We start from the raw sequence: 22,577 nt of genomic DNA, 5'->3' as shown, positions 1-22,577 counted from the left end.
ACTGATCATAATCAATTCTTATGTGTAGGCTACATCATTTCCTTGCAGATAGCAACACTTCAGGTTATAAATAAGAAGAACACTTAATGTTAATGGATGCAATTATAAAACTAAGTTACACTGATGTTCAGCCCCTGCTATGGAATGCTTCCAGGGGTCACTTAGCACTCTTGCCAGGTATTGGTTCTACCTTAGCTTTAGGTTGGCAGCCAGTTTCCTCTCTAGTATGAGCTTCCCACCTTTACTCAAGGATTTGGGAGCATATCTGCAACTACAGACTTATTCCTACCTCCTCCAAAAGAGCTAACATTTATTGAGCTCTTACCGAAAGCCAAGTACGTTCTAATTAAAAATGTTATAATTGCAACTTGGGTAACATTTATATGGCATTCGTTATGTGCCAAAAACTGTCCCAAGCATTTCACACATATTAACTCATTTACATGTCACAATAACCTAAGAAGCGGGTACTACAGTAATACAGATGAATAAGGTCAAATGCTAGGATCTGGCAGAGCTGGGTTTCAAACCCAGGGAGTCTGGCACCTGAGCTCACGCTCCTAACTGCTATGTTTACTGCCTCTGATGGTGAGAGATTGGTATGATAACCTCGCCTTAGGCTTCTATCTACAATAGAAATGATAGGTACCCAGCTATAGGTACTATTTTTAAGGAAGAAAATTATGGAATCATACACTAAACACTTAGTTTAGCTTTATTAGACTTTTAAAACAGCTTTTCTATAATTCTTGTGGCCTGGATGTTTTGAATTCTAATGTTTCATTCTCAGCCCAATACTCCCAGATAAAATCTCTATGCTTCTTAGGCACTGTGTGTGCGGAATTCACTGCCTCTCAAGTGCCCTAATGTATGACCTATTAGCAGCCCAGTTATCCTTTGGAACTACAGCTGATTCTTAAACAATGTGGGAATTACCAACCTGCCTTATACCATTATCCATGACTTCTATTCACATATTTACTCTCTTAAAAAAAAAAAAAAAATCACTTGAAAACATCCACAGTAACAGGGAAGGAGGAGTTCTCACATAGCCTTGATTCTAAGATCACAGACTCCTCATTCTGCTGACAGAATGATAAACCACTGGAGTTTTTAAAAATGCTTCAGCTCTTCTTCATCATACAATAAAAAGCTATGAAACCAACTATTATAAATGGGCTTTGATGATAAAATTTAGTGTAATTCCAGAAAGCACCTATGAAGATGGAGAAAGAGATGACTTTTACCTTGGAATTCAACCCAAGTCCCTGGGACCTGAGCCATGAGGTGAAGATGTCCAAGTAGATGGTTTCTTGAATTCTCTTCTGGGGTAACAGTTTATGACGCCACATGCAATGGGCAGAATCATTGTAGTTCTTCCTTTGTAGACATGCCAGTGACAACCACACCTGTGTGAAGACAAAACATGATGAGATGATGGCCATTTACTTTACCAGTGGAACAAGCGGATCTCCTAAAATGACGGGACACACGCATAGCAGTTTTGGTTTAGGATTATCTGTAAATGGAAGGTAACTTCGCAGAACTCCAGCTTGACATGTCAAAACTACAAAGGGGATGATTCATTTATTGGTCTTATAAATGTGTTTTCCTTGTACATATCATGACTATTCTTTGTTTTCCCAGGTACTGGCTGGATTTGACTCCTTCAGATGTGATGTGGAATACCTCAGACACAGGCTGGGCGAAGTCTGCATGGAGTAGCGTCTTTTCTCCATGGATCCAGGGAGCATGTGTATTTGCACATTATTTGCCACGTTTTGAGCCAACTTCCATCCTGCAGGTAAGGCAGAGCACAAGAGGTCACCATTTAGGAATGCTTTAGCAGCATCCCTGATAGGACTGATGAACAAAGTAACCTGCAGAAATCAGAGTAGCCAAAGTGATTTAAGATATTTCACATCTGGAAAGTCAATTATCCCGAAAAGACATACAGAAGAAAGGTGTGAATGCATTTATGTTAGAATAAACAACGTTTAAGTTGTGCTGTGCCTACCATAAGCATTTAGGGACTTATTAAAGTTGTAGGAAGACTAAGAGTTTACTTCTAAATTGCAGACCCTTTCCAAGTTTCCCATCACAGTCTTCTGTTCAGCACCAACTGCATACCGAATGCTTATACAGAATGATATGACCAGGTAAGAAAGGTTGGTAAAGAGGCACTTAGTGGGGGTAGGGGAAAGGAAGGGGAAGCCATAAAATAAAGGATCTTTCTGCCTAAAAACATAGTTCCACATTAGTAGGTATGGAATTTAACAATCTCTTGTCCCCCTTCTCCTTCTTGCTTTCATTCTTTAAGTCATAATTGTTACGTCCAGGGCAGGCTTCCCCAAGCAAGGAGAGGAAAGAGAAGGTTCAGCCATGGGTATACCCTTGAGCCCAGTGGTTATGGATAAAAAGGTGTTTAATCTTTTGGATGATGAATGTTACCTGAACTGAGGAACTACAGAAATGACCCCCTATTTGGAATCCTATCCCAGCAAATAGGAAAAAGGATATAAGTCTTTTGCTCTATTACTGATTCCATTTGAAAGAGTGCATTGGTAAATATTTTTAAATTGCTAAAACTGAAATTTTTTTGAATAGGAAATACTTCACATGACATAAAATTCAATAGGCATATAAGAATATAGAGTGAAAGGTCTTCCTCCAAGCCTTATTCTCAGTCTCTGTTCTCCTTCTCCATGAAATCTGTGCAAACACAAGCCAATATGCCAGTATTCTCACCCTTTTAAAAACATTAATGGAAACATAACATGTTCACGGTTCTGCACCTTCCTTTTTTTGCCTAACAATACATCCTGGAACTGTGTGCTATCCAATTCTATCCAATAGGGTAACCACTTGCCACATGTAATTACTTAAATTTAATTTTAATTAATTAAAAATTCAGTTCCAAAGTTGCACTAGCCATGTTTCAAGCACTCAATAGCCACACAGGGCTAGAAGATACTGCAGTGGATAGTGCAGATAATAGAACACTTTGTGGCAAAAATTTCTATTGGACAGCACTGTCTAGGAGCTCCCTTATTCTTTTTTTTTTTTTTTTTACAGCTCTATAATATACCATTGCATAAAATTCCACAGTCAATTTAACCATATAATTGATAAATTTTTAATCACTGATTTAAAATGTTATCATGCAGCACCTTCTCTGAGGATGACATGGCTTTTTTTTTTTTTTTTTGCAACAGATCACACACTCCCAAAAAATAAAAGTGGAAAAAAATGGATGTCTTGGGGGTCATTTTATGATGTTAGAATTGTTTGTTGATTTTGTATTGGAGAGGGGAGAAAGGAGGGAACTAAAACACACTCTATGCTGAATTTCATTAGAAATAACTCTGATTTTCATTCCTCCCCATTTTTTCTCCTAAATTTAACTTATCTGCTTTCTGAGAAGCTATAAGTTCAAAAGCTTAAAGCACTGTGTGAGTGCTGGCGAACCAATCAATCCTGAAGTGACTGAACAATGGAGAAAAAGGACGGGTCTGGATATCTATGAAGGATATGGACAGACTGAAACGGTATAGGACCTCATTGAAAAGACAGGGCTGGACTTGACTTAGCTGGATAAATAAAAACTGATAAATAAATGTAAATAACTGATAAATAAATTTTAAAATAAGTATTTATTATATCCTTATGATTATGTGAGGGATAGGGAAGTAGATGAGTGGTTAGAAGAATAGTCAGGAAAAAAAAAGTTGGGAGAGAAGCTAGTTGCAAAAAAGCTCTGTAACAGACAGTTATTTCGCCATTCATTGAGAAAAGCCACTATAGAGCTGATCAGAGTGAGAGCATTAAAATATATTTTAAGTGAAAGAATCTATAGTGAAAGATTTCTCCTTACGTAAGAGGGAACTCTCTTAGTCAGGGCTGCCTCAAAAATGGAAAATGCTGAGTTACTTGAAATATTATAAGTTCACTAGATAACTACTTGGCAAGAATACTCTAAAAAGGGTTATTTAAAGAGCTTGTAGAAATAAGAATAAGAAGAAATTCTAGAGGAAGTGAATAAACTACTAACAAAACTGGTTATTATGTAAGGAAAAGGAGGCATACAATAAAGCAGATAAGGGAAAGGCTGAAAGAAATTTTTCATAGTTTGCCTTTTTATAGTGCTTCTATTTATAAACCACGAGAATGTAGTACCTGGTTAAAATTAAAATTGACAGATGTATTAAATAGGAACAGCATAACAAGTATCATGCTAATATGGGTACAAATGTTTTCATAAATATGGATATTTTAGTAATTATCAATTTATTAAGTGTTATCACTTTACTATATGTATTTATTTAGTGTCTCTCTCTACATTTCACGAGAGCAGAAAATTTGTTTTATTTCGAGCCTCGGTCATCATCATAATGACGATCATCAATAAATATTTGTTTAATGAATGCATGGTAGATGAATAGAATTTTAAGCTACCTGTAACGTTACTTTCTCCTTCTGAACTAGGTGCTAATCTGTGGAAATTTTAAGGGAATGAAGATTAAGTCTGGCTCAATGGGAAAGCCGTCTCCTGCTTTTGATGTTAAGGTTTGCACATCTCCTTCTAGGAGAATATTTAACAACCCAATCTGTTTACCATTTACCCCACTGTGCCCTCCCCTACACTCCTACTTTTGGTGATGACTTCATGCTACTTCTATGATATTTTAATTTCCATGTAATGGAAATGGATTAGGGACACTAGTTTAATGGTCTCCATTTTTTTATTTTTTGCAAAGTAGTTTCTTGTGCCAAGCAGTTCTAGGCATTTTATAAATATTAATCTATTTGATTGCCAGAAAGAACCTGTGAGAGACATACCAATATAAGAACCATTTTACAATGGCTAAAGGGAAGTAGGAGACACAGGCTTCCAGTTATAGAATGAGTAAGTTGCAAAGATAAAAGATACAGCATAGGGATATAGTCAATGGTACTGTAATAGTATTGCATGGTGACAGAGGGTAGCTACACTTGTGGTGAGCATAATACATAAACTTGTTGAATCACTATGTCGTACACCTGAAACTAATATAACATTGTATGTCAACTGTACTTCAACAAAAAATTAAAGAACCATTTTATAGATGAGGCACAGAGAGGGAAAGAATTCACCAGAGGTCACACAGCTAGGAGCTACTAGTGCTGGGATTCAATCCCAAGCAATCTGGTTCCAATATCTGTACTCTTAACCACAACACCACATTGCCCTCTCTGATAAGGGAGGTCAAGACCTTCTAAGGGGTTCAAGTAGGCCAAAGGAAGGTACAGTTTACAGTAGCTGAAGTATTTTTTTCCTTCCCCAGCCCTTCCTGGCCATTTCCTGGCTCTCTGTAACCATGGCTGTTATTACCACCTGATCCCTAGGGAGCATCCTATTATCCCATCTGCACACTTAGTACAGGGTTAGAATTGTTCTCAGATCAGCAGACCCAAAGCTAGGTATAGCCAAAGGAACTTACACTAATACATAAGAGAAAACCACAGCATAGCAACAAAAACACAAAATGGATGAATTTACAGAATGGAGCGCTCAAAATCAAACCTAAATGAAGGGTAATTATAGATGAAATCAATGTTCCCAAGGTTTTCTGATCATAAGGATTACATGGACACTTGTTAAAAAATACTAATTTTCAGGACCCTTCTAGGTGGGACCCTGAAATCTGTGTTTTAAACAAGCATCCCAGTTCTTATGATCAGGTAAGTTTGAGAAAGTTAGAGTAAGTTTGAAATGGATTGCTGATATCAGTGTATAGAATAAGCCAGATCTGAGTTCTTTCCCTCACTTTAACTTTGCTGAGAACCTTGTCTAAAGATGGGCTGGCCTGGTGGTTCAGGTCTGGCTCTGAGCTTCATGAGCTGAGTGTCTTTGGCTGAGTGTCTTTGGGGAAGTTATTAAAGTCTCAGTTTCCTGATTTGTAAAATAGGGAATAGGGTGACCAACTTGTCCCAGTTTGCCGGGGACTTACTTGGTTTTAGCATGGAAAGTCATACATCCCAGGGACACTCTCCTGCCTCAGTCCTGGGCAAACTGATGGTTGGTTGCCCTAATAATAATGGAACTGATACCATAGGTTTCTTGTGAGGATTAAATAAGATAATATCTCTAAAGAGCATAACAAAGTGCTCAGCACATAATAAAGGTCTAAAAGACAGGTGTCATTATTATCATTCATTTCTCCCTTGCATTCCCTTCCTTTGAAAAGCTTTTCTAAGAAGAGATGGTAGGGGAGCCCTGGTTACATTCTGTAAAGAGGCTTAACAATAGTTCATTGGTTTATAGGCTGCCTTAGGTTGGAGAAAGAAAAATTAGTAATTAAGCATTATCATGTCTGCATTATAAGTAATCAAGCTGGCATTTCACAAAGCTGTGTTCCTTTCTTCCCTCTTAATGACAATTCCCAATATGCATTGCTGTGAAGGTCTCACAGGTGCAGCTGTACTCAGAGCGATCCAACAGCAGTATCTCACCACCACCCCACTAATTCAAGCCCAGTGGTTTTCTGGGGCAATTATATTTGAATGCAGAAAGGGTGTGGCCAAGAGGAGAACTGCTCTGTCATGCATTCCCAGTTAGCATTACTACCTTCATTTTTCCCCAATCTTAAATTATAATAAAATACACATAAAATGTACCATCCTGACCATGTTTAAGTGCATAGTTCGGTGGTATTAAATACATTCATAATATTGTGCAACTATTACCATGATTTATCTCCATAACTCTTTTTTTTTTTTTTTTTTTTTTAAAGATTTTATTTATTTGTTCGACAGAGATAGAGACAGCCAGCGGGAGAGGGAACACAAGCAGCGGGAGTGGGAGAGGAAGAAGCAGGCTCCCAGCAGAGGAGCCTGATGTGGGGCTCGATCCCAGAATGCCGGGATTACGCCCTGAGCCGAAGGCAGACGCTTAACCGCTGCGCCACCCAGGCGCCCCTCCATAACTCTTTTTATCTTATAAAACTGAGACTCTGTATTTATTAAATAATAACTTCCCATTCCCCAATGCCCCTAACCCTGGCAACCACCATTCTACTTTCTACCTCTGCAACTACTATTTATAAGTACCTCATATTAAGTGGAATCAGTGTGTGTTTGTCTTTTTGTGACTGGCTAATCACACCTTAGCATAATGTCCTCAAGTTTCATCCATGCAGCATGTGTCAGAATTTCCTTTCTTTTTTAAGGCCGAATAATATCCCATTGTATGGCTATAACAAATTTTGCTTTTCCATTCGTCGATGGGTGCTTGGGTTCTTTCCACATTTTAGCTATTGTGAATAGTGCTGTGATCAACATGGGTACACAAATATCTCCTCAAGACCATGCTTCTAATTCTTTTGGGTATATGCTCAGAAGTAGAAATGCTGGGGCGCCTGGGTGGCACAGCGGTTAAGCGTCTGCCTTCGGCTCAGGGCGTGATCCCGGCATTATGGGATCGAGCCCCACATCAGGCTCCTCCGCTATGAGCCTGCTTCTTCCTCTCCCACTCCCCCTGCTTGTGTTCCCTCTCTCGCTGGCTGTCTGTCAAATAAATAAATAAAATCTTAAAAAAAAAAAAAAAAGAAGTAGAAATGCTGGCTCATATGGTAATACTATTTTTAATTTTTTGAGGAATTGCCATACTGTTTTCCACAAAGTGGCTGTACCATTTTACATCCCACAACAGTGCACAGTGCCCAATTTCTCCACATCCTCACCAACACTTATTTTCTGTGTTTCTGATAGCAGCTATCCTAATGGGGGTGAAGTGGTATCTTCTTTTGGTTTTGATGTGCATTTCCCTAAGGTAGCTACTTTCATTTTTATCTTTTTCCCCAAGGGCTCTTATTACTGCTCTTGTTTATGTAGCTAAGAGCATCTGCAATGACAGCATGGCATCTGGGGATGTGCTCCAACCAGTTGGATATCAGATTCTTGCAACTTCAAAGCCCAAAGCCCATAATTTTCATGTTTAAAGATTTTTAAGGCCACTTGAACAATAAAGAATGAGAATCTCTCCAGAAATAGAACATTTTGCCTCTTCCCATCTATTAAAGAGTAGTCTATTATAAGTATCTGGAACTCTGAAAACATCTCCTTTCCATCAGTAATTCCTTGATTCTGGAGCCAAATGTTCTTTAGATGACTGGGCGGGAATTTATATTTTTTTATTTACAAGAACTTTAAAGTAAGATTTTGCATTTAGAATTCCTCAGCCTTTCAAGTTTCCCTTTGGGGACACAGCCCATTTCCATTTGGAAAGTGCCAAATAAGTATTACACCCTATTTTCCACACAAGCCACATCTCAGGTTTGAAGGCTCTTGGTGGATGTATATAAAGGCAAAGTAGAGAGTTCATATGTAAAGACAGCTAAAAGTTACTTAAGGCAAAATCTGGTACATGAGTTAAGTAACCAATCTGAAAAATGTTAATCTGGGTTTTTAAAAATTGGATTGAACTCCCTGGAAAGATTCTATAGAGAAGTTTAGTGATAAAAAGGGCAAGATCTGGAGTGTGATTGCTTGAGATTTGAATTCCAGCTCAGTCATATACTGTGTTGCTTAAACTCTGCACCTCGGTTTCCTCATATGTAAAATGAGTGTAGTAATAGTGCTAACCAGATAGGGCTGTTGTAAGGACTAAAGAAAACAATACATGTGAAGTACTTAGAGCTGTAGCATTTATTACTTGGAATGCAGTCAGGGCCTACGAAATGCTAGCTACTGGAAGGTACTTCACTGTTAGGTACTTCGGGGAACCAGGAAGACTGGGGAAAAGGTAAGAAAGCAAGGCTTCTGGCATACTCACCAGTGTCTCAACCAGAGAACATTCCCCTTTCTCTGCTTACTTATATTGGGCTCCTGAAGTAAGGTTTTATTTGTTCTACAGTTAAACAAAGTTTGAAAACCACTAATGAAATATTTACTTGAGAGTAAAAGATAACCAAGACATATTGCAAATGGTAAAAGAAGGTTGTAAAACAGTATATTATAAAGTGATCCTATTTTTTCCTATGTCTATATTGTCTCAAAAGATATCACCAAAAATGCGATTATTGCTAGATAGACTTAAAGACAATTTTTATTCTTCACATTTTGCTAACTTGCATTTTATAATATATTTTACACTAAGAATTTAAATAAACACATTTTCTTGGGAATTGAAAGTATACTTAATTTTTTTTGAAGTCTGCATTCTTAAATGGCAAAATTCAAAACAAAACAAAGTAAAATTTTAACATGTACCTTTACATAAAAATCTCCTTAAATAAATTGTTCTATTTTATCCTAGATTTTAGATGTAAATGGCAATGTTCTACCTCCTGGACAAGAAGGAGATATTGGCATTCAAGTTCTACCTAACCGACCGTTTGGCCTTTTTGCTTATTATATAGTAAGAGACTTATTAAATAACCTCTTATTTCCTATTTATTTCTCAAAAGTGCTTGGTTAACTATCCCTATTTGCCACAAAACACACCTAGGATAGGTGCTTGGACTTTTCTTGAGAGATTCATTGTCCTGAATAGTAATGCCTCAGACAGGAAACTGCAGAAACACCGAAATGCTTGTTCTCCCGGGGCTAGATCATTGCTCCAGGCTCATGAAGGTAAGAGAAGTGAGCCCTAGAAAGACAGCCCTTTTTGTATACACTGATCCTCTACATGATAAAACAGCACCTAATCATTTCCTGAAATCTGATTAGTGGTCTTCCTTCTTGAGTGAAAGGTATAGAAAATGTGCAGTGAGATTAAGAAATGTTTTTCACTAGAGGCCTTCCAAATTCCCTATTGTTTGCAAACCCATTTTCATCTCTAATGGAAGTATACAAATTGTAACAAAGTTTACATTGATATAATCAAAGGTCCAGGTTCTACTCGTCAGTGAATTTTTTAAATTTTTATTTTATTTTTTTTAAGATTTTATTTATTTGGCAGAGATAGAAAGAGCACAAGCAGGCGGAGTGGCAGGCAGAGCCAGAGGGAGAAACATGCTCCCTCCTGAGCAAGGCACCCCATGCAGGACTCAATCCCAGGACCCTAGGATCAGGACCTAAGCCAAAGGCAGACACGTAACTGACTGAGCCACCCAGGTATACCAACTTGTCACTGAATTTTACATAATGTAACAATACTTCCTTTTTCCTCCTGCCAAAGTTACAGAACCAGTTCTCTGTTTTTGTGTAAAACAACAAAATACAAAAACAAAGTTTATTCTTTGGTTTATTAGGTGCTGGTGCTTTCATTTAACTCTTGAGTATTCACCTCTCTCTTTCCCTACCTGTATTAAATACCTAAAAGACTTAATTAGCCCACACTCTGGATCTCTGAACTCCTGCAGTGTTTAGTGATCCATCAAAGAAAATTCTCAGGGGGTGCCTGGTGGCTTAGTTGGTTAAGCATCCAACTCTTGGTTTCCTCTTAAGTTGTGATCTCAGGATCCTGAGATTGAGCCCCACATTGGGCTTTGCACTCCACATGGGGTCTGCTTGAGATTCTTTCCCTCTCCCTCCCTCTGCCCCTTCCCCACTCCCATTCTCCCTCAAATAAATTTTAAACATCTTTAAAAAAGAAAAGAAGGGCACCTGGGTGGCTCAGTCAGTTAAGCATCTGCCTTCGGCTCAGCTCATGATCCCAGGGTCCTGGGATGGAGCCCCATGTCAGGCTCCCTGCTGAGTGGGGAGTCTCCTTCTCCCTCTCTGTCTGGCCCCCCCCCCCACCATTTGTGTTCTCCCCCTTGCTCGCTCTCAAAATGAATAAATAAAATCTTTAAAAAAGAAAAGAAAATTCTCACGATGGCAGCATGCCTAGTCTTTGTAACTGTAGTTTACCTTTCTTTGCTTGGGCTAGCTCAATGCTGGAATTTCATCCTTATTTCATTTGCTGGCTCCTCTTCATTCCAAGGTTTCTCAAAAAAACCACTTTTTTCCCCCTTGAACATCTAAAAATCCAACCAAACAGAAGAATCACATTCACAGTAATACAAACAAAATGCTATTTGTTTCACAGGATAATCCTACAAAAACAGCTTCAACCCTACGAGGCAATTTCTACATCACTGGGGACAGGGGCTATATGGATGAAGATGGCTATTTCTGGTTTGTTGCAAGATCAGATGATATCATATTATCTTCTGGGTAATTTTTCATCTGCGTATATGTCTACATTAATTGATCGTCGTGTTCTGGAGTGGACCTGCTGCTCACTTTTATAAATTCCTATCATATGTTTTATTTCCCAGTTACAGAATTGGACCATTTGAGGTAGAAAGTGCCCTGATTGAGCATCCTGCAGTTGTAGAGGCAGCAGTTGTCAGCAGCCCAGACCCCATCAGGGGAGAGGTAAAAAAAAAAAAAAAAAGATTCATTTCCATTTTATAATTTGTTGGCAGTCTAACGCATACTTTTCAACAATTCATTGAAACAGAATTACCCAAATGATTCACTCACTAACTGCAAGTCAGAGTCATTAGTAACTATGCTAGTCAGAAAGAACTAAAAATAAGACTGAAAATACGTATAAGGAATTTGAATCCTTTCCATAGAGGGATGGTGTGAATGCCAACAACCCAGGCTCACAACAGGATAGGATGCCAGATGTCAGCTAGATAGGATTAAGTTATTACCCAAGTCTGGAAACCAACATGGTCTCTACTGTAGCTGAGGAGGATAGGCTGGCATCAGATATCAGGGGTGGAAGGAAGGTCAGAGATAGGAACTGAGGTGACCAGAAGTAGGCTGGGTACGTAGACAAGTGGAAGATTCAGGAAATAAGCTGTGAATAAGACAGTCCTTAAAAGCTCATTCCTTTTTTTTTTTTTTTTTTTAAAGTAAGCTCTATCTATGCCCAATGAGGGGCTTGAACTCATGACCCCGAGATCAAGAGTCACATGCACCCTTGAAAGTTCATTCTTATTGGGGCTGATCAGAGGGTAGTTTGAGTTTAAAGTTTCCACGCTACTCTTCGGGTCCCCTTTGCCAGGCAGGGCCTCCAATATTCCAGATAGATGAGAGAGAGAATTGATTCTGTGATTACTGAAGTTTATCCTTTCACTCTGAACTCCACCGGTAGTATCACAATGTTCTTTGGAATTTGAAGACCATAAGTCACTATTGGACTTACGCAATGATGGAAATGTTCTATATCCACACCACTCGATACAATACACACGGCTATAAGGCACTTGAGATGTGGTTGGTGTGACGGAGAAAATGTTTATTTCATTTTAATTAAATTTAAATAGTTACATGTGGCTAGTGGCTACCATATTAAGTGGCACAACTGTAGACTTATAAAAATGCAGAGTTTTGCAGAGAATTTTACAGAAACTTTGAAGCCGATTTAAGGATTTTAGTTAAAAAAAAAATCTTGTACTTCTAATACTACTACTACTAATACATAATATTTCTGATGACTTATTCTGATGTTCCGGGTATTATAAGCCCTACACAGGGCCTGTATAGGCCCTATTTAATCCTTACAACCTCTCTTTTTGGAGAAGGAAACAGGCACAGAGAGGTATCCTAACATTCTACACAACGAAGTGTGATTTGAACCCAGGCCATCTGACTCTAGAGTTCATGCCCTTAATCATGTTAGCGTGCTCCATATTAATTTATGACCTTCTGTAATGGTGTATAAACATTTTTATAGGGGCACCGGGGTGGCTCAGACAGTTGAGCATCTAACTCTTGATTTCAGGTCAGGGTCATGAGATCAAGTTCTGAGTTGGGCTCTGCACTCAGTGTGGGGTCTGCTTCAGATTCTCTCCCTCTGCCCTTCCCCCGACTCCTGCGCACACATGCACTTGCGGTCTCTCTCTAAAATAAATAAATCATAAAAAAAAACTTTTATAAAGATACAGTAGACGTTATCCAAGGTGTAGAAGTCATCAATATGCAAACCAGTAAGTATAAACATTAGTTCTTAAAATAATCTGCCTCTGAATGATTCACTTATAGCAAGGTTACATTTTTTTAATTCATAAAAATGTTGATAAAGCAGAAGAGCCAGTATAAACACAAAAACATTTTATGAAATATTAAAAAATGGCTTTGATAAAATTATAGAAAGATAGTCCAAAAACTGGGCAGGGCAGGATTTCCCAAAACATTTCAAGGAATGAAAACAGGATTTGTGAGCATAAAGTAATGAAGTCCTCCCTGTCTCCTGCCAATTAGAGAGCAAGGACCACCACCATTTTCTACTCTTGCTTCTCAGGTTCAGGTAAATTGGTCAGAATAATAGCAAAGGGGCTGTTGGAATCTTCACAGCCTTATATCAACATAAGTATCTCTGAAATGAGGAGTGCACAGCATCAATGAACTGTTCCTTTCAATAAGAATATAGCAAACTCAGTGTGAATACTCTTTACAAGGGCCACACTGAGAGGTGGGGACCAAGAAACTAGGCTAGATCAGGCTAAGATGTTACCCAAGAGGCTGTGCTTAGTGCATTGTTGAATTTCTAAAAGGAATTTTTTTTTTTCTAAAAGGAAATTTTCTTGAAGGAGATGAGGCAAGAAGTCAAGAAAGTCAAAGAAAGATGAGGCAAGAAGTCAAGAGCAAAGACAGCTCAGAAACAGAAGGTCAGAAAGCAGAGTTCAAGATGTAGTTAGATGAGAAAGTTCTAGTTCATTAAGATCATTAACAAAGCAGGGTTCCCAGAAACCCTCTTGTATTACAGAACAGGAGTTATGGGACTCAACTGGCTGACTTAAGAGCACAGAGCTGGGATCAAACCCTATGAAGCCTTCTGGCCCACCCCAGCAGGCACTTAGATTCCCAGTTAGAGAAAGTAAAGAAACACACTAAAACATAAAAATATACAACTCATCTTCCTGGTGTTTCAAATATTTTTTTCAGGTGGTAAAGGCTTTTATTGTTCTGACCCCTGATTACAAGTCACATGATCAAGAACAACTAAAAAAGGAGATTCAAGAGCATGTAAAAAAAACTACAGCACCTTACAAATATCCCAGGAAGGTAGGTATTCTAATTATGATGACAATTTGCTTAGTGTTCTGACAAATTTCAGCTGTTTTTTTTTTTTAATTTTAATGAACACTCTCCTCAAACATGCTACACAAAATATTCCAAACTGAACTAATGACATGGATAAGAAGCAGAATCTTTGAGATTAAAATGGAACTCTTGACATAATTTGCTGGGTCATTTGGCTTACTGGACTTGTAGTAAATACTAAATATCAAGCAACATCTCCTCAACAATACCCCTCTCCCTTTTTGGTTGCTACCAAAACCCACCAGATGGGTGTCCTAATTCTTTCACCTAGAGATAATAAAACTGCTATATAACTGACTTTGTCTCAAGATGAAAACTTCTGGGCTAATTTTTTCCCTTGATACCAACAGGTGGAATTTGTTCAAGAGCTGCCAAAGACTATCAGTGGGAAGATAAAAAGAAATGAACTGAGGAAGAAAGAATGGGAAACAATTTAAATCCATTCTATTATTTATCACAGTATCTATAAAACTAAGACTCTGTCCAAACCACAAGAGTATAGGGAGGTGATTAAAACTGTGATAATATACTTACAAATTGTTGATTTAAAATATCTTGTGGTTGGGGCACCTGGCTGGCTCAGTCAGTAGAGCATGCACCTCTTGATCTCAGAGTTCTAAGTTTGAGCCCCATGTTGGATGTAAAGATTACGTAAAAAAATAAAATCTTTTAAAAAAGTAAAATAAAATATCTCATGGTTATAACATCAGAGGCTGAATTGTGAAATAAAATATTTAGTAAATTCCTCTGCATTAGTGTCAATATTCTTATGATTTTGGTAATATAAAAAGAATGCCATCAATTGCTGAGAAATTTTTAAACATAAAGTATCTGAACCAAATTTCTGACTTGTTGGTTTTCAAATTCTAGTTGAATAATTCTTCTGATATGTTGATATACAAATTAGAACGAATCTTCAAGTTTTGAAATAAAACTAAACAAATTATTAAAGTTTTTAGAAAAACAAAAAGTTAGAAAATGATCATAATTCTCAAAGTTAAGTATCTACCTGAAAACAGGCCAGGGATTTTTATTAGTCACATTTTTATTCAAGTAACTTAAAAATAGCTTAAATTCATTTCGAGGTCTAACTAAAAGAAGAACATCATACTACTGTTGCTTGTATCTAATCAAATGCAGTATACAAAATATTTAATTTGTGGTTCTTCAAGAAAGTTATGATAAATTTGGCAAGTGTTCATATATGAAATAAAAATAAAACAGTGTACAAGTATTATCAGAATACTCATGATGTTTGGAAATTCAAGGAACAATCAGAATTCATACATGAACAGAAGACAAATGTTGGATAACTGATGAATGAAATTAGAAGCCTGTGAAATTGATTTTTTCTCTATCTTCAGTGTGTGTGTGTGTGTGTGTGTGTGTGTGTGTGTGTTTTTAATAGCCCAATACAGTCTACAGAACTCAGATATACTAAGTCCCCATAACTTGTAGCCCTATACACTTTTTCCTGTTTATCACACAAAAAGTCATATTACAGTAAAACCACAGTTTGGATGTACAGAAAGTTTATCAATTCCTCATTGAAGGTCTGAGTCTCAATGAATTTTTAGTAGAAAAATTTACATTTCTGTCACAAATATGGCTTATTTCTGGGGAACTAAAAGTGAGTCCCCCTGGGGAATGAGACAGAACTCTGCTGTTGGCTCTCTCCTTTTGAAGTGTTTGTTCCCATTTGAAATAACCACAACATTTTCTGTTTTCTTGGTATTTCCCAACTGGGCAACAATAGAAGACTTTTCCATGGTTTGGGCCATTATTAGAAACAACAAGTCTCTTAGATCTTCGGCCACACTTGCATAAAGGCGGTGTCATTTTCCCACTCTTCCAAGGCTCTTGCGGGTTAACTGTAGAAGCTAAGATAGAGGGGAGGACCTTCTGGGAACAACTTCTCACTGGGGAGCCATCAGATGATGTAGGCTTTTCTTCATGAACAGTGAGGATCTGTTTTTTTGCTGATGGGAAAGATAGAGGACTGGACAGACTCCTTTTAGTACTCCTTTTAGTACTATCTAAAAGGAGGGGATATTTCCCCAATACTGAAGGATGGGACATAGTGGCATTAACACTGTTGAAGCTACTTGGTTTGCATTCAGGTAATTTAAAGTCAGAAACATCCGAATCTGGATCTTTGGCTTCTTTCACGTGATAAATAGTAGTATGTGGACTCTTATATACAACAGACTTAGAGGTCCCATATTTTTGAGGAGTTTCTTCTGTGCCTTCTTTTAAAACCATTAATCTTTCTATAGAATTAAATGAAGTGTCTAAGTTTGAGTCACTAATGGAAGGTACATAATCTATACTCTGCTCAGGCTGAGATGCTGGCAGTAAAGCTACATCCTCCCAATCAGCCAACATAGGTAAACAATCAAGAGCATAACTCATTTCTGTATCAGAAACATGATTAACAGATGAAATGGTAGTTGATACAAGTACCAATTCTGAACCAACTGCTGAAGACTTAGATTTGGCATTAAACGCAAGGTGTTCGTTTCTTACGTGCTTCTGCACAGGTGTACTCAAGCTGGCAGATGGCAACTGCTCCAGAGAAGTAGAGGATTTTGTATTAAAAAAAGATAAATAGCTTTTGCCATTGTGAAGACCTGCTTTTACACTGCTCTTTAGTTGGAACTGATCTTGCTGTACCTTTATAGGAGAATTCACACCAACTGACCTCATTTGAACTTTTCCATGAGAATTTTCTGTATTTTTAGGCTCCCTATCATATGTGCTCAGACCCTGAATGCTACTCTTGCAGGCTGATCTTTCTTCAACTTGATTCGTATTCAAATTTCTGGCCAAAACGCTGGAATTCTTCTTAGTGGGCACCTATGATTCCACAGACAAATCCAATAGCTTTAGAAACTATGCATTTGTAATCTTTTTAGTACACAGTATATGATTTGACAAAAAAGAAAAATGTCATCATTCATTGATTTATCAATTATTCCACACATGATATCTATATTTCAATGAACCTATGATTACTTCTGGAGTTTGAGGTGACAGAATAAAGAGGCAAGACACCACTAACCTTGTTCAAGAACCTTGTAATTTTCATTAAGCAACCATCCCTGATCATTTTCCAAGCAAGTAGGGCAGTATTCCGAGAATCATCCAACCCTGAGGAAACAGATATCAAACACGGAATTTAGTAGTACCAGTGTAAAGAAATATAGCAAAAATAAGAAATCACAATTTATATTGGAACATACTATTAGTTTTATGATCATCTACTAATTTTAATCGTGATAAATTGGATTAGCACATGCTGTTGCAACCTTACCAATGAGAGACAAGATCTCCCACATTTACAGAAGAGATAAAAATTTGTTACAGTTCTCAAAAAGGTAAGCAACATTCTGTAGGGACCATGCTTTGTGAGTAATCCAATGGCCTTGTTCAGTTTTTTCACGAATTCGCTGTGTTGTTTGGGCATTTGTTTAATCTCCATTTGATTTAGCTCATTTTTATTCTTTTTTACAACTAGAAAGCCACTAGATGGCAGTCTTTATCTTATACTACTTTACAGTAGTATAATTTGAAAGTCAGAAATCTTTGAATTGTATAGATTAGGAACTTTTTTTTTTTAAAGATTTTATTTATTTATTTGACAGAGATAGAGACAGCCAGCGAGAGAGGGAACACAAGCAGGGGGAGTGGGAGAGGAAGAAGCAGGCTCATAGCGGAGGAGCCTGATGTGGGGCTCGATCCCATAACACCGGGATCATGCCCTGAGCCAAAGGCAGATGCTTAACCGCTGTGCCACCCAGGCGCCCCAGGAATTTTTCTTAGCTTGAAAGGATAGTCCTTATTAATGACATCACCAAAACCATGAGATTCATATGAAAGACTTTATAGAAATAAGATGACTTACATAGTAAAATTATTTTCAATTTATACTAACCAGAATGTTCTCGTCCTAAGAATTGTATTCCCACTTCCTGCAGGGCACCACTAAGTCCTTTTGGTTTTCTTCCATAGAAAATCTAACCAAACGAAAGAAACATATCCAAAAAAAGGTTACTATTAGAAAGGTTATGTATTAACCATTTACTTTTCATAATTTTTTGTTCTATTAGATTTGGAATGTACTTATTTTATTGTCATTTTTCATAGTTTAAGAAATGTATTTATGTGAAAATTTAAAATAACATTCTATTTATGTAACCTATACCATGTATGGGATGAAGTTTAATCATTTTTCAACAGAAGGAAAGTGACCATGCCCCCATCTTTGACCCTTACCTTGTAAGTGACTCTGAGATCAATCCAAGAATTTAAGAACACGGGTTTTAACAGTTGTTTTCTCTTACACTCATACTCCAGGCAAACCCCCAAGTCCCAGTCTGCATTAAGGATATTAAAATAGAACAAATTCAGTGATGCCAGCAGTTTTTACTCATGCTATCGTTTATAAATAAAAGGTCGAAATATTATATAAAATAAGATTCAGAAAGACGTAATATATATAATACTATATAGTATACTATCATCACGTGCTATATACTGAAGTGTAATATGTACTATATATAGAATGTAAGCTATACTGTATTGTATATACTATAACAATATACTATATAAAACAAGACAGTAGGATTTAATTGCTGTTAATATCTAACAATTATCCACTTTACATAACTTACCATTAAGAAATTATGTTGGTAACTAAGTTTCTAAATGATTTCTTAAACACCCAATTAAACATACTGAGTATTTCAGAAAGAAGAGTACGGTCAAGTTACAAGGCCACAAGGAGAAGGTTATCTGCTTTTAACATTCTAGAAAATACTAATGTAATTGGAAACCAGACATCTTATAGAAACCTGAAACCAAAAATACGACTATCGATGGCACAGCATTGCTATCAACGACTATTAATGGCAATGCTATAACACAGGCATACAAAAGATCTACTTTAATGGCCTATTTTTCCTAGTGTGAAAGTTTAAAGCAAAGGATGTGAGTTGAATGAAGACTCTTTTTATTCAAGGTTGTAGAAAGTAGCATAAGAGTTTTCACTAAATCATCTTTGCTTGGAGTCAGAAGAACAGGGAGGAACAATCCAGAAAGATTCTTAAAGTTAAGTCTTAAAAAATTTTTAAGTATCCCAGAATGGTAAAATTTGAAAAATATGAATAAATTTACTTTCCTTGGTTAACATCTGTCAGGCACTGAGATTTCTCTTCGGGGCGTAAGAGGTTAACAAGTACAATTCTTCCTACAGATAAAGAATTACATAGTGGTAACTCTACTCATTTATGATTGATAGATATGACTTATTTTTTACCTGACCAAGTAACAAATGCACATAATTTTACTTCGGAATTAGGCAGATCTGGAATCCCAGTAGCAAAAATAATTTTCTTCTCTTGCTGAATCTTCTGAATCCATTTACAGAACTGAGATAAGCAAATCCTCAGAGGGACTCCTTCATCAACCTGAGCCTGAGTAAAGTCACAAAATCTGAATTCAACAATCGAATTCCATAATTATTGAACACATCATTAGCACATAATTAGGCACTATAGGGGGATATAAAAAAGAAGAGGTTCTGGGTGCCTGCGTGGCTCAGTTGGTTAAGCATCTGCCTTTGGCACAGATCATGAGCCCAGAGTCCTGGGATCACGTCCCGCATCCAGCTCCCCACTCAGTGGGGAGTCTGCTTCTCCCTCTGCCCCTCCCCCCACTCGTACACACGCTTTTTCTCTCGCAAAAATAAATAAAACCTTTTTTAAAAATTTACAAAAAAAATATACTAATTAAATCCTGACTGACAGAAATTTGATGTCACTTAATTTCCATGAAGTAAGTTTGACATTCATTTTTACAACACTATTTTATCTAATTTTTAAAGATTCCAACAGAGTGCTGGAGGGAACATTATTTCTAGCAGTACACAAATCTAATTCCAAATGGTATATACTTTTTATTTTCTTTTAAAAACTGATTTCTGAATTTTAATATTTGCATCATACTTTCTTGGGTTTTGTTTGGGGGGGGGCAGGGTGAGAAGAGAGGTAGGGAAAAGAGAAGGGCATACCTGTTTTATGCCTGTGAGTTCCATGCAAAATTCAGAAAGAATTGGATGTTCTTGAGGCTGAACGTAAGCATGGAACTCAGATTCAATCTCTCCAGTTGATGTGTTCAGCAATACTGCTGGAAATTCAACTACATGAAAGAATTATCAATTGACACTTAAATACAAAATTGTTAAATTAATGCTGTAATCACTCTAAACATATTTCGCCATCAGATAGCATTATTAAACAATCATTATTTCAGTAAAAGCTTATTAAAATGACCAAAGCAGTGTGATATAAGTTATAATAAAATTATGCCAAAGAATAAGCCAGAATATTAAAGTTATCAGTATTTCTACTTAAAACTCTTGAATATATTTCCATAATTAAATATGAAGACCATATGGAAGTTAAAATATACTCCTTTTTGCAAAGGTATTTTTTCAGTTCCTATGCAATCGAGATTTTGTATGGAATTCTAAGATAATTATTTTATATGATACTTTTAGATATTAGGTTTTTGTTCTTTTTTTGTCGAGTCAGGTTTTACAGTAAACTACCAATTCACAGGGCATCTTGTTTTCTTTAAACTAATTGTTGACTATTAAAGTGACTCCTCCAGGGCTGGCTTTGGCCACTAGAAGTCCAGACTTACTTATTTCTTGGCTCTGGTGGCGTTTCCCATCATTCCAACATGTGGACTCAAAATCAATGACAATTAAGTAGTCAAAGAACTGCTCTGCAAAAACAAAGGGTATCCTTATGCTTTATCAATGTTAAAAGTGCAAGGATACAAAATGTAAAGAAATGAAGCACACTACTTACTGGATTTGCTTCTTCCTAGATTTCCATTTGCTGGTGCAACTGACTTTCTTCTAATTAATCCAAGCTGCCTAAAAATGTAAAACAACCCAATATGTTCAACAAACTCAGTCACACTCCTGTTGGAATATGCTAACAAACTAATGGTATAACCCTCATTATTAATGTATTAATGTGAGTGACAGGAAATTGAACTAGGCTTTGAGAGCTGAAGACCTTGGTTCTTATATGGACTGCCACCCTCTCTTAATAGTCATTTCACCTGCCTCAAAGTTCATATTTGCAAACTTAGACTAATTCCTTCTGCTTTCCTTATTTTACAGTAAATACTGAGGAACTTGAGTGATTGCAGAGGTAAAGATGTATTGAAAAGCTTATTTTCTGCCTTTGCATTTTTCAAGCCCTTGCTACGTGCACAGCCCAGTTCTGAGGAGATACGGCTGATCCAGTCTTCCAGGAGCTCAAAATACGGCTGGGTAAAGAAACTAGACATCCATGGCAAACCACTGTAAAGTAATATATGACAAAGGATCCGCAAAGGCAATAGTTGAGTTCATAGAAAGGGATGAGCCTAATGAGGTGTTAAGTAAGACAACTATGAGGTACAGGTCCTAGAGGAACAGGTGGAGTTTAAGCAGACACTTCCTGTTGTCGTTTTTTGTTTAAAACGTGATGGGAAGTGCAAGGAGTTGGGAATAATTGCGAATATTTATTTGATTTCTTACTAAATAGCAGGCACTGAACTCTGGTGATCTCACTTAATCCTCAACACTGTACGAGATAATCACTTTTGCTACTTCTATATTATGGATGAGATAACGAATTCAGTAATTTGCGAAAGAACACAGATTTGGTATGTGAAACCCAACTCTGAAGCCAATGCTATTTACGAATACATTACAACAGTGCTTCTAGAAATCAGAAATGTGCACAGCGTGACCAGGAATCAGGGAGAAGGACACAATAAATAACATTACTAATTAAACGGATCACTAGGAAGTGGTGGCGTGTACAGCTTGACGGGTGAGGTGGGGGCTGCCTGAAACCTCGGAACGGCCTACGAGGTGCTGTCATGCCCAGTTCGTTTCCCGAGGCCTAGAACTGGCTGACAGTGGCTCAAGGCCACACAGCCCGAACCCCGGTTCTGCCACCCTCGCGCAGAAAACTGCCTGAGGCTCGAGATCGAGATCCAAGCAGAGACCTTTCAGTCCGGCCACACAGTGCACGTCGGAGACGCCGGGGCCGCAGAGAATGAAGGCTGACACCGTGGATGCCCACTGCCCAGACTTATCGGGGGCGCCAGCACCCGACCAGGAGCCACCCCCAGCCCAGAAACCCCTCGCGTACCGCGCAAGCTTCTTGGTCGCCATTCCCGGGACTCCTTACTCCTCCCAGCCCAACTGCCGGAAGTCGTTGAACTCGCACTTCCGGTCTGTTCAAACGCCTGGCGCGTCTGGGGAGACGGCTGCGGCGGCGGCTCTGGCTGTGATTGAGGCGGCGGCGGCTGCGGCCTCTGCTGCCTGCCCGGCTTCTCTTCGGTGTTTTCGGGGATCGGGGGGCGCGGGGAGTGTTTTTTGGCAGGGAAGTCGCTTGGCAGCAACTTTTCCCCTCTTTTTCAACGGGCGGAGGCGCGTGTGCGCCGTTGGGAAACCGTTTCGAATCCGGCCTCCGGCGCGGACG

General features: G+C 38.0%; 3 protein-coding genes across 9 annotated transcripts in view; 2 read left to right on the top strand and 1 right to left on the bottom strand.

The window, feature by feature from the left end:
- LOC125282835 (acyl-coenzyme A synthetase ACSM3, mitochondrial) overlaps positions 1-14,777 on the top strand; it is a 26,839-nt gene extending 12,062 nt beyond the window's left edge. For 2 of the 3 annotated variants that reach the window (XM_057315294.1, XM_057315292.1), the window contains 10 exons: positions 1,389-1,532; positions 1,648-1,804; positions 2,080-2,159; positions 3,425-3,548; positions 4,486-4,566; positions 9,296-9,397; positions 11,012-11,139; positions 11,244-11,343; positions 13,867-13,986; positions 14,376-14,777. In XM_057315294.1, the coding sequence (XP_057171277.1) occupies positions 1,389-1,532; positions 1,648-1,804; positions 2,080-2,159; positions 3,425-3,548; positions 4,486-4,566; positions 9,296-9,397; positions 11,012-11,139; positions 11,244-11,343; positions 13,867-13,986; positions 14,376-14,462 (1,123 nt within the window). In that variant the 3' untranslated portion in view covers positions 14,463-14,777. The remainder of the gene's footprint in view (positions 1-1,388; positions 1,533-1,647; positions 1,805-2,079; positions 2,160-3,424; positions 3,549-4,485; positions 4,567-9,295; positions 9,398-11,011; positions 11,140-11,243; positions 11,344-13,866; positions 13,987-14,375) is intronic. The other variant, XM_057315293.1, reaches the window with a different exon arrangement.
- On the bottom strand, positions 1,702-22,472 carry LOC125282370 (ERI1 exoribonuclease 2-like). 3 transcript variants are annotated; one of them, XM_057315291.1, is made up of 10 exons: positions 22,245-22,472; positions 20,901-20,968; positions 20,731-20,814; positions 20,096-20,223; positions 19,343-19,499; positions 18,301-18,401; positions 17,960-18,041; positions 17,087-17,175; positions 10,834-10,943; positions 1,702-1,798 (listed from the first exon to the last, which is right to left on the bottom strand). In XM_057315291.1, the coding sequence occupies exons 1-9, from the start codon at positions 22,265-22,267 to the stop codon at positions 10,854-10,856; spliced, it is 822 nt and encodes a 273-aa protein (XP_057171274.1). In that variant the 5' UTR covers positions 22,268-22,472; the 3' UTR covers positions 1,702-1,798; positions 10,834-10,853. The 3 variants fall into 3 exon arrangements, with proteins under 3 accessions (XP_057171274.1, XP_057171272.1, XP_057171273.1); XM_057315289.1 differs by lacking the exons at positions 1,702-1,798; positions 10,834-10,943 and adding an exon at positions 13,857-16,881; XM_057315290.1 differs by lacking the exons at positions 1,702-1,798; positions 10,834-10,943; positions 22,245-22,472 and adding an exon at positions 13,857-16,881 and having other exon boundaries at positions 20,731-20,809.
- Positions 21,929-22,577, top strand: part of LOC113270720 (uncharacterized) — a 157,598-nt gene continuing 156,949 nt past the window's right edge. Inside the window, exon 1 of one of the 3 annotated variants that reach the window (XM_057315286.1) lies at positions 21,929-22,577. In XM_057315286.1, the coding sequence (XP_057171269.1) occupies positions 22,149-22,577 (429 nt within the window). In that variant the 5' untranslated portion in view covers positions 21,929-22,148. The other 2 variants (XM_057315287.1, XM_057315288.1) reach the window with 2 other exon arrangements.

This window comes from Ursus arctos, unplaced genomic scaffold (assembly GCF_023065955.2).
Source record: "Ursus arctos isolate Adak ecotype North America unplaced genomic scaffold, UrsArc2.0 scaffold_2, whole genome shotgun sequence".
NCBI classification, from domain to species: Eukaryota; Metazoa; Chordata; class Mammalia; order Carnivora; family Ursidae; genus Ursus; species Ursus arctos.
This window is presented reverse-complemented; position numbering and strand designations above follow the sequence as displayed.

What these genes read in the sequence shown, in the direction of transcription:
- LOC125282370 (XM_057315289.1), bottom strand. Translation starts at nt 22,267, where the DNA reads ATGGCGACCAAGAAGCTTGCGCG. An exon ending in ATCTCAGAGTCACTTACAAG is followed by an intron (nt 18,042 to 18,300) that starts GTAAGGGTCAAA and finishes TCGTTTGGTTAG; the next exon opens with ATTTTCTATGGAAGAAAACC. An exon ending in CTTAGGACGAGAACATTCTG is followed by an intron (nt 17,176 to 17,959) that starts GTTAGTATAAAT and finishes CTGTTTCCTCAG; the next exon opens with GGTTGGATGATTCTCGGAAT.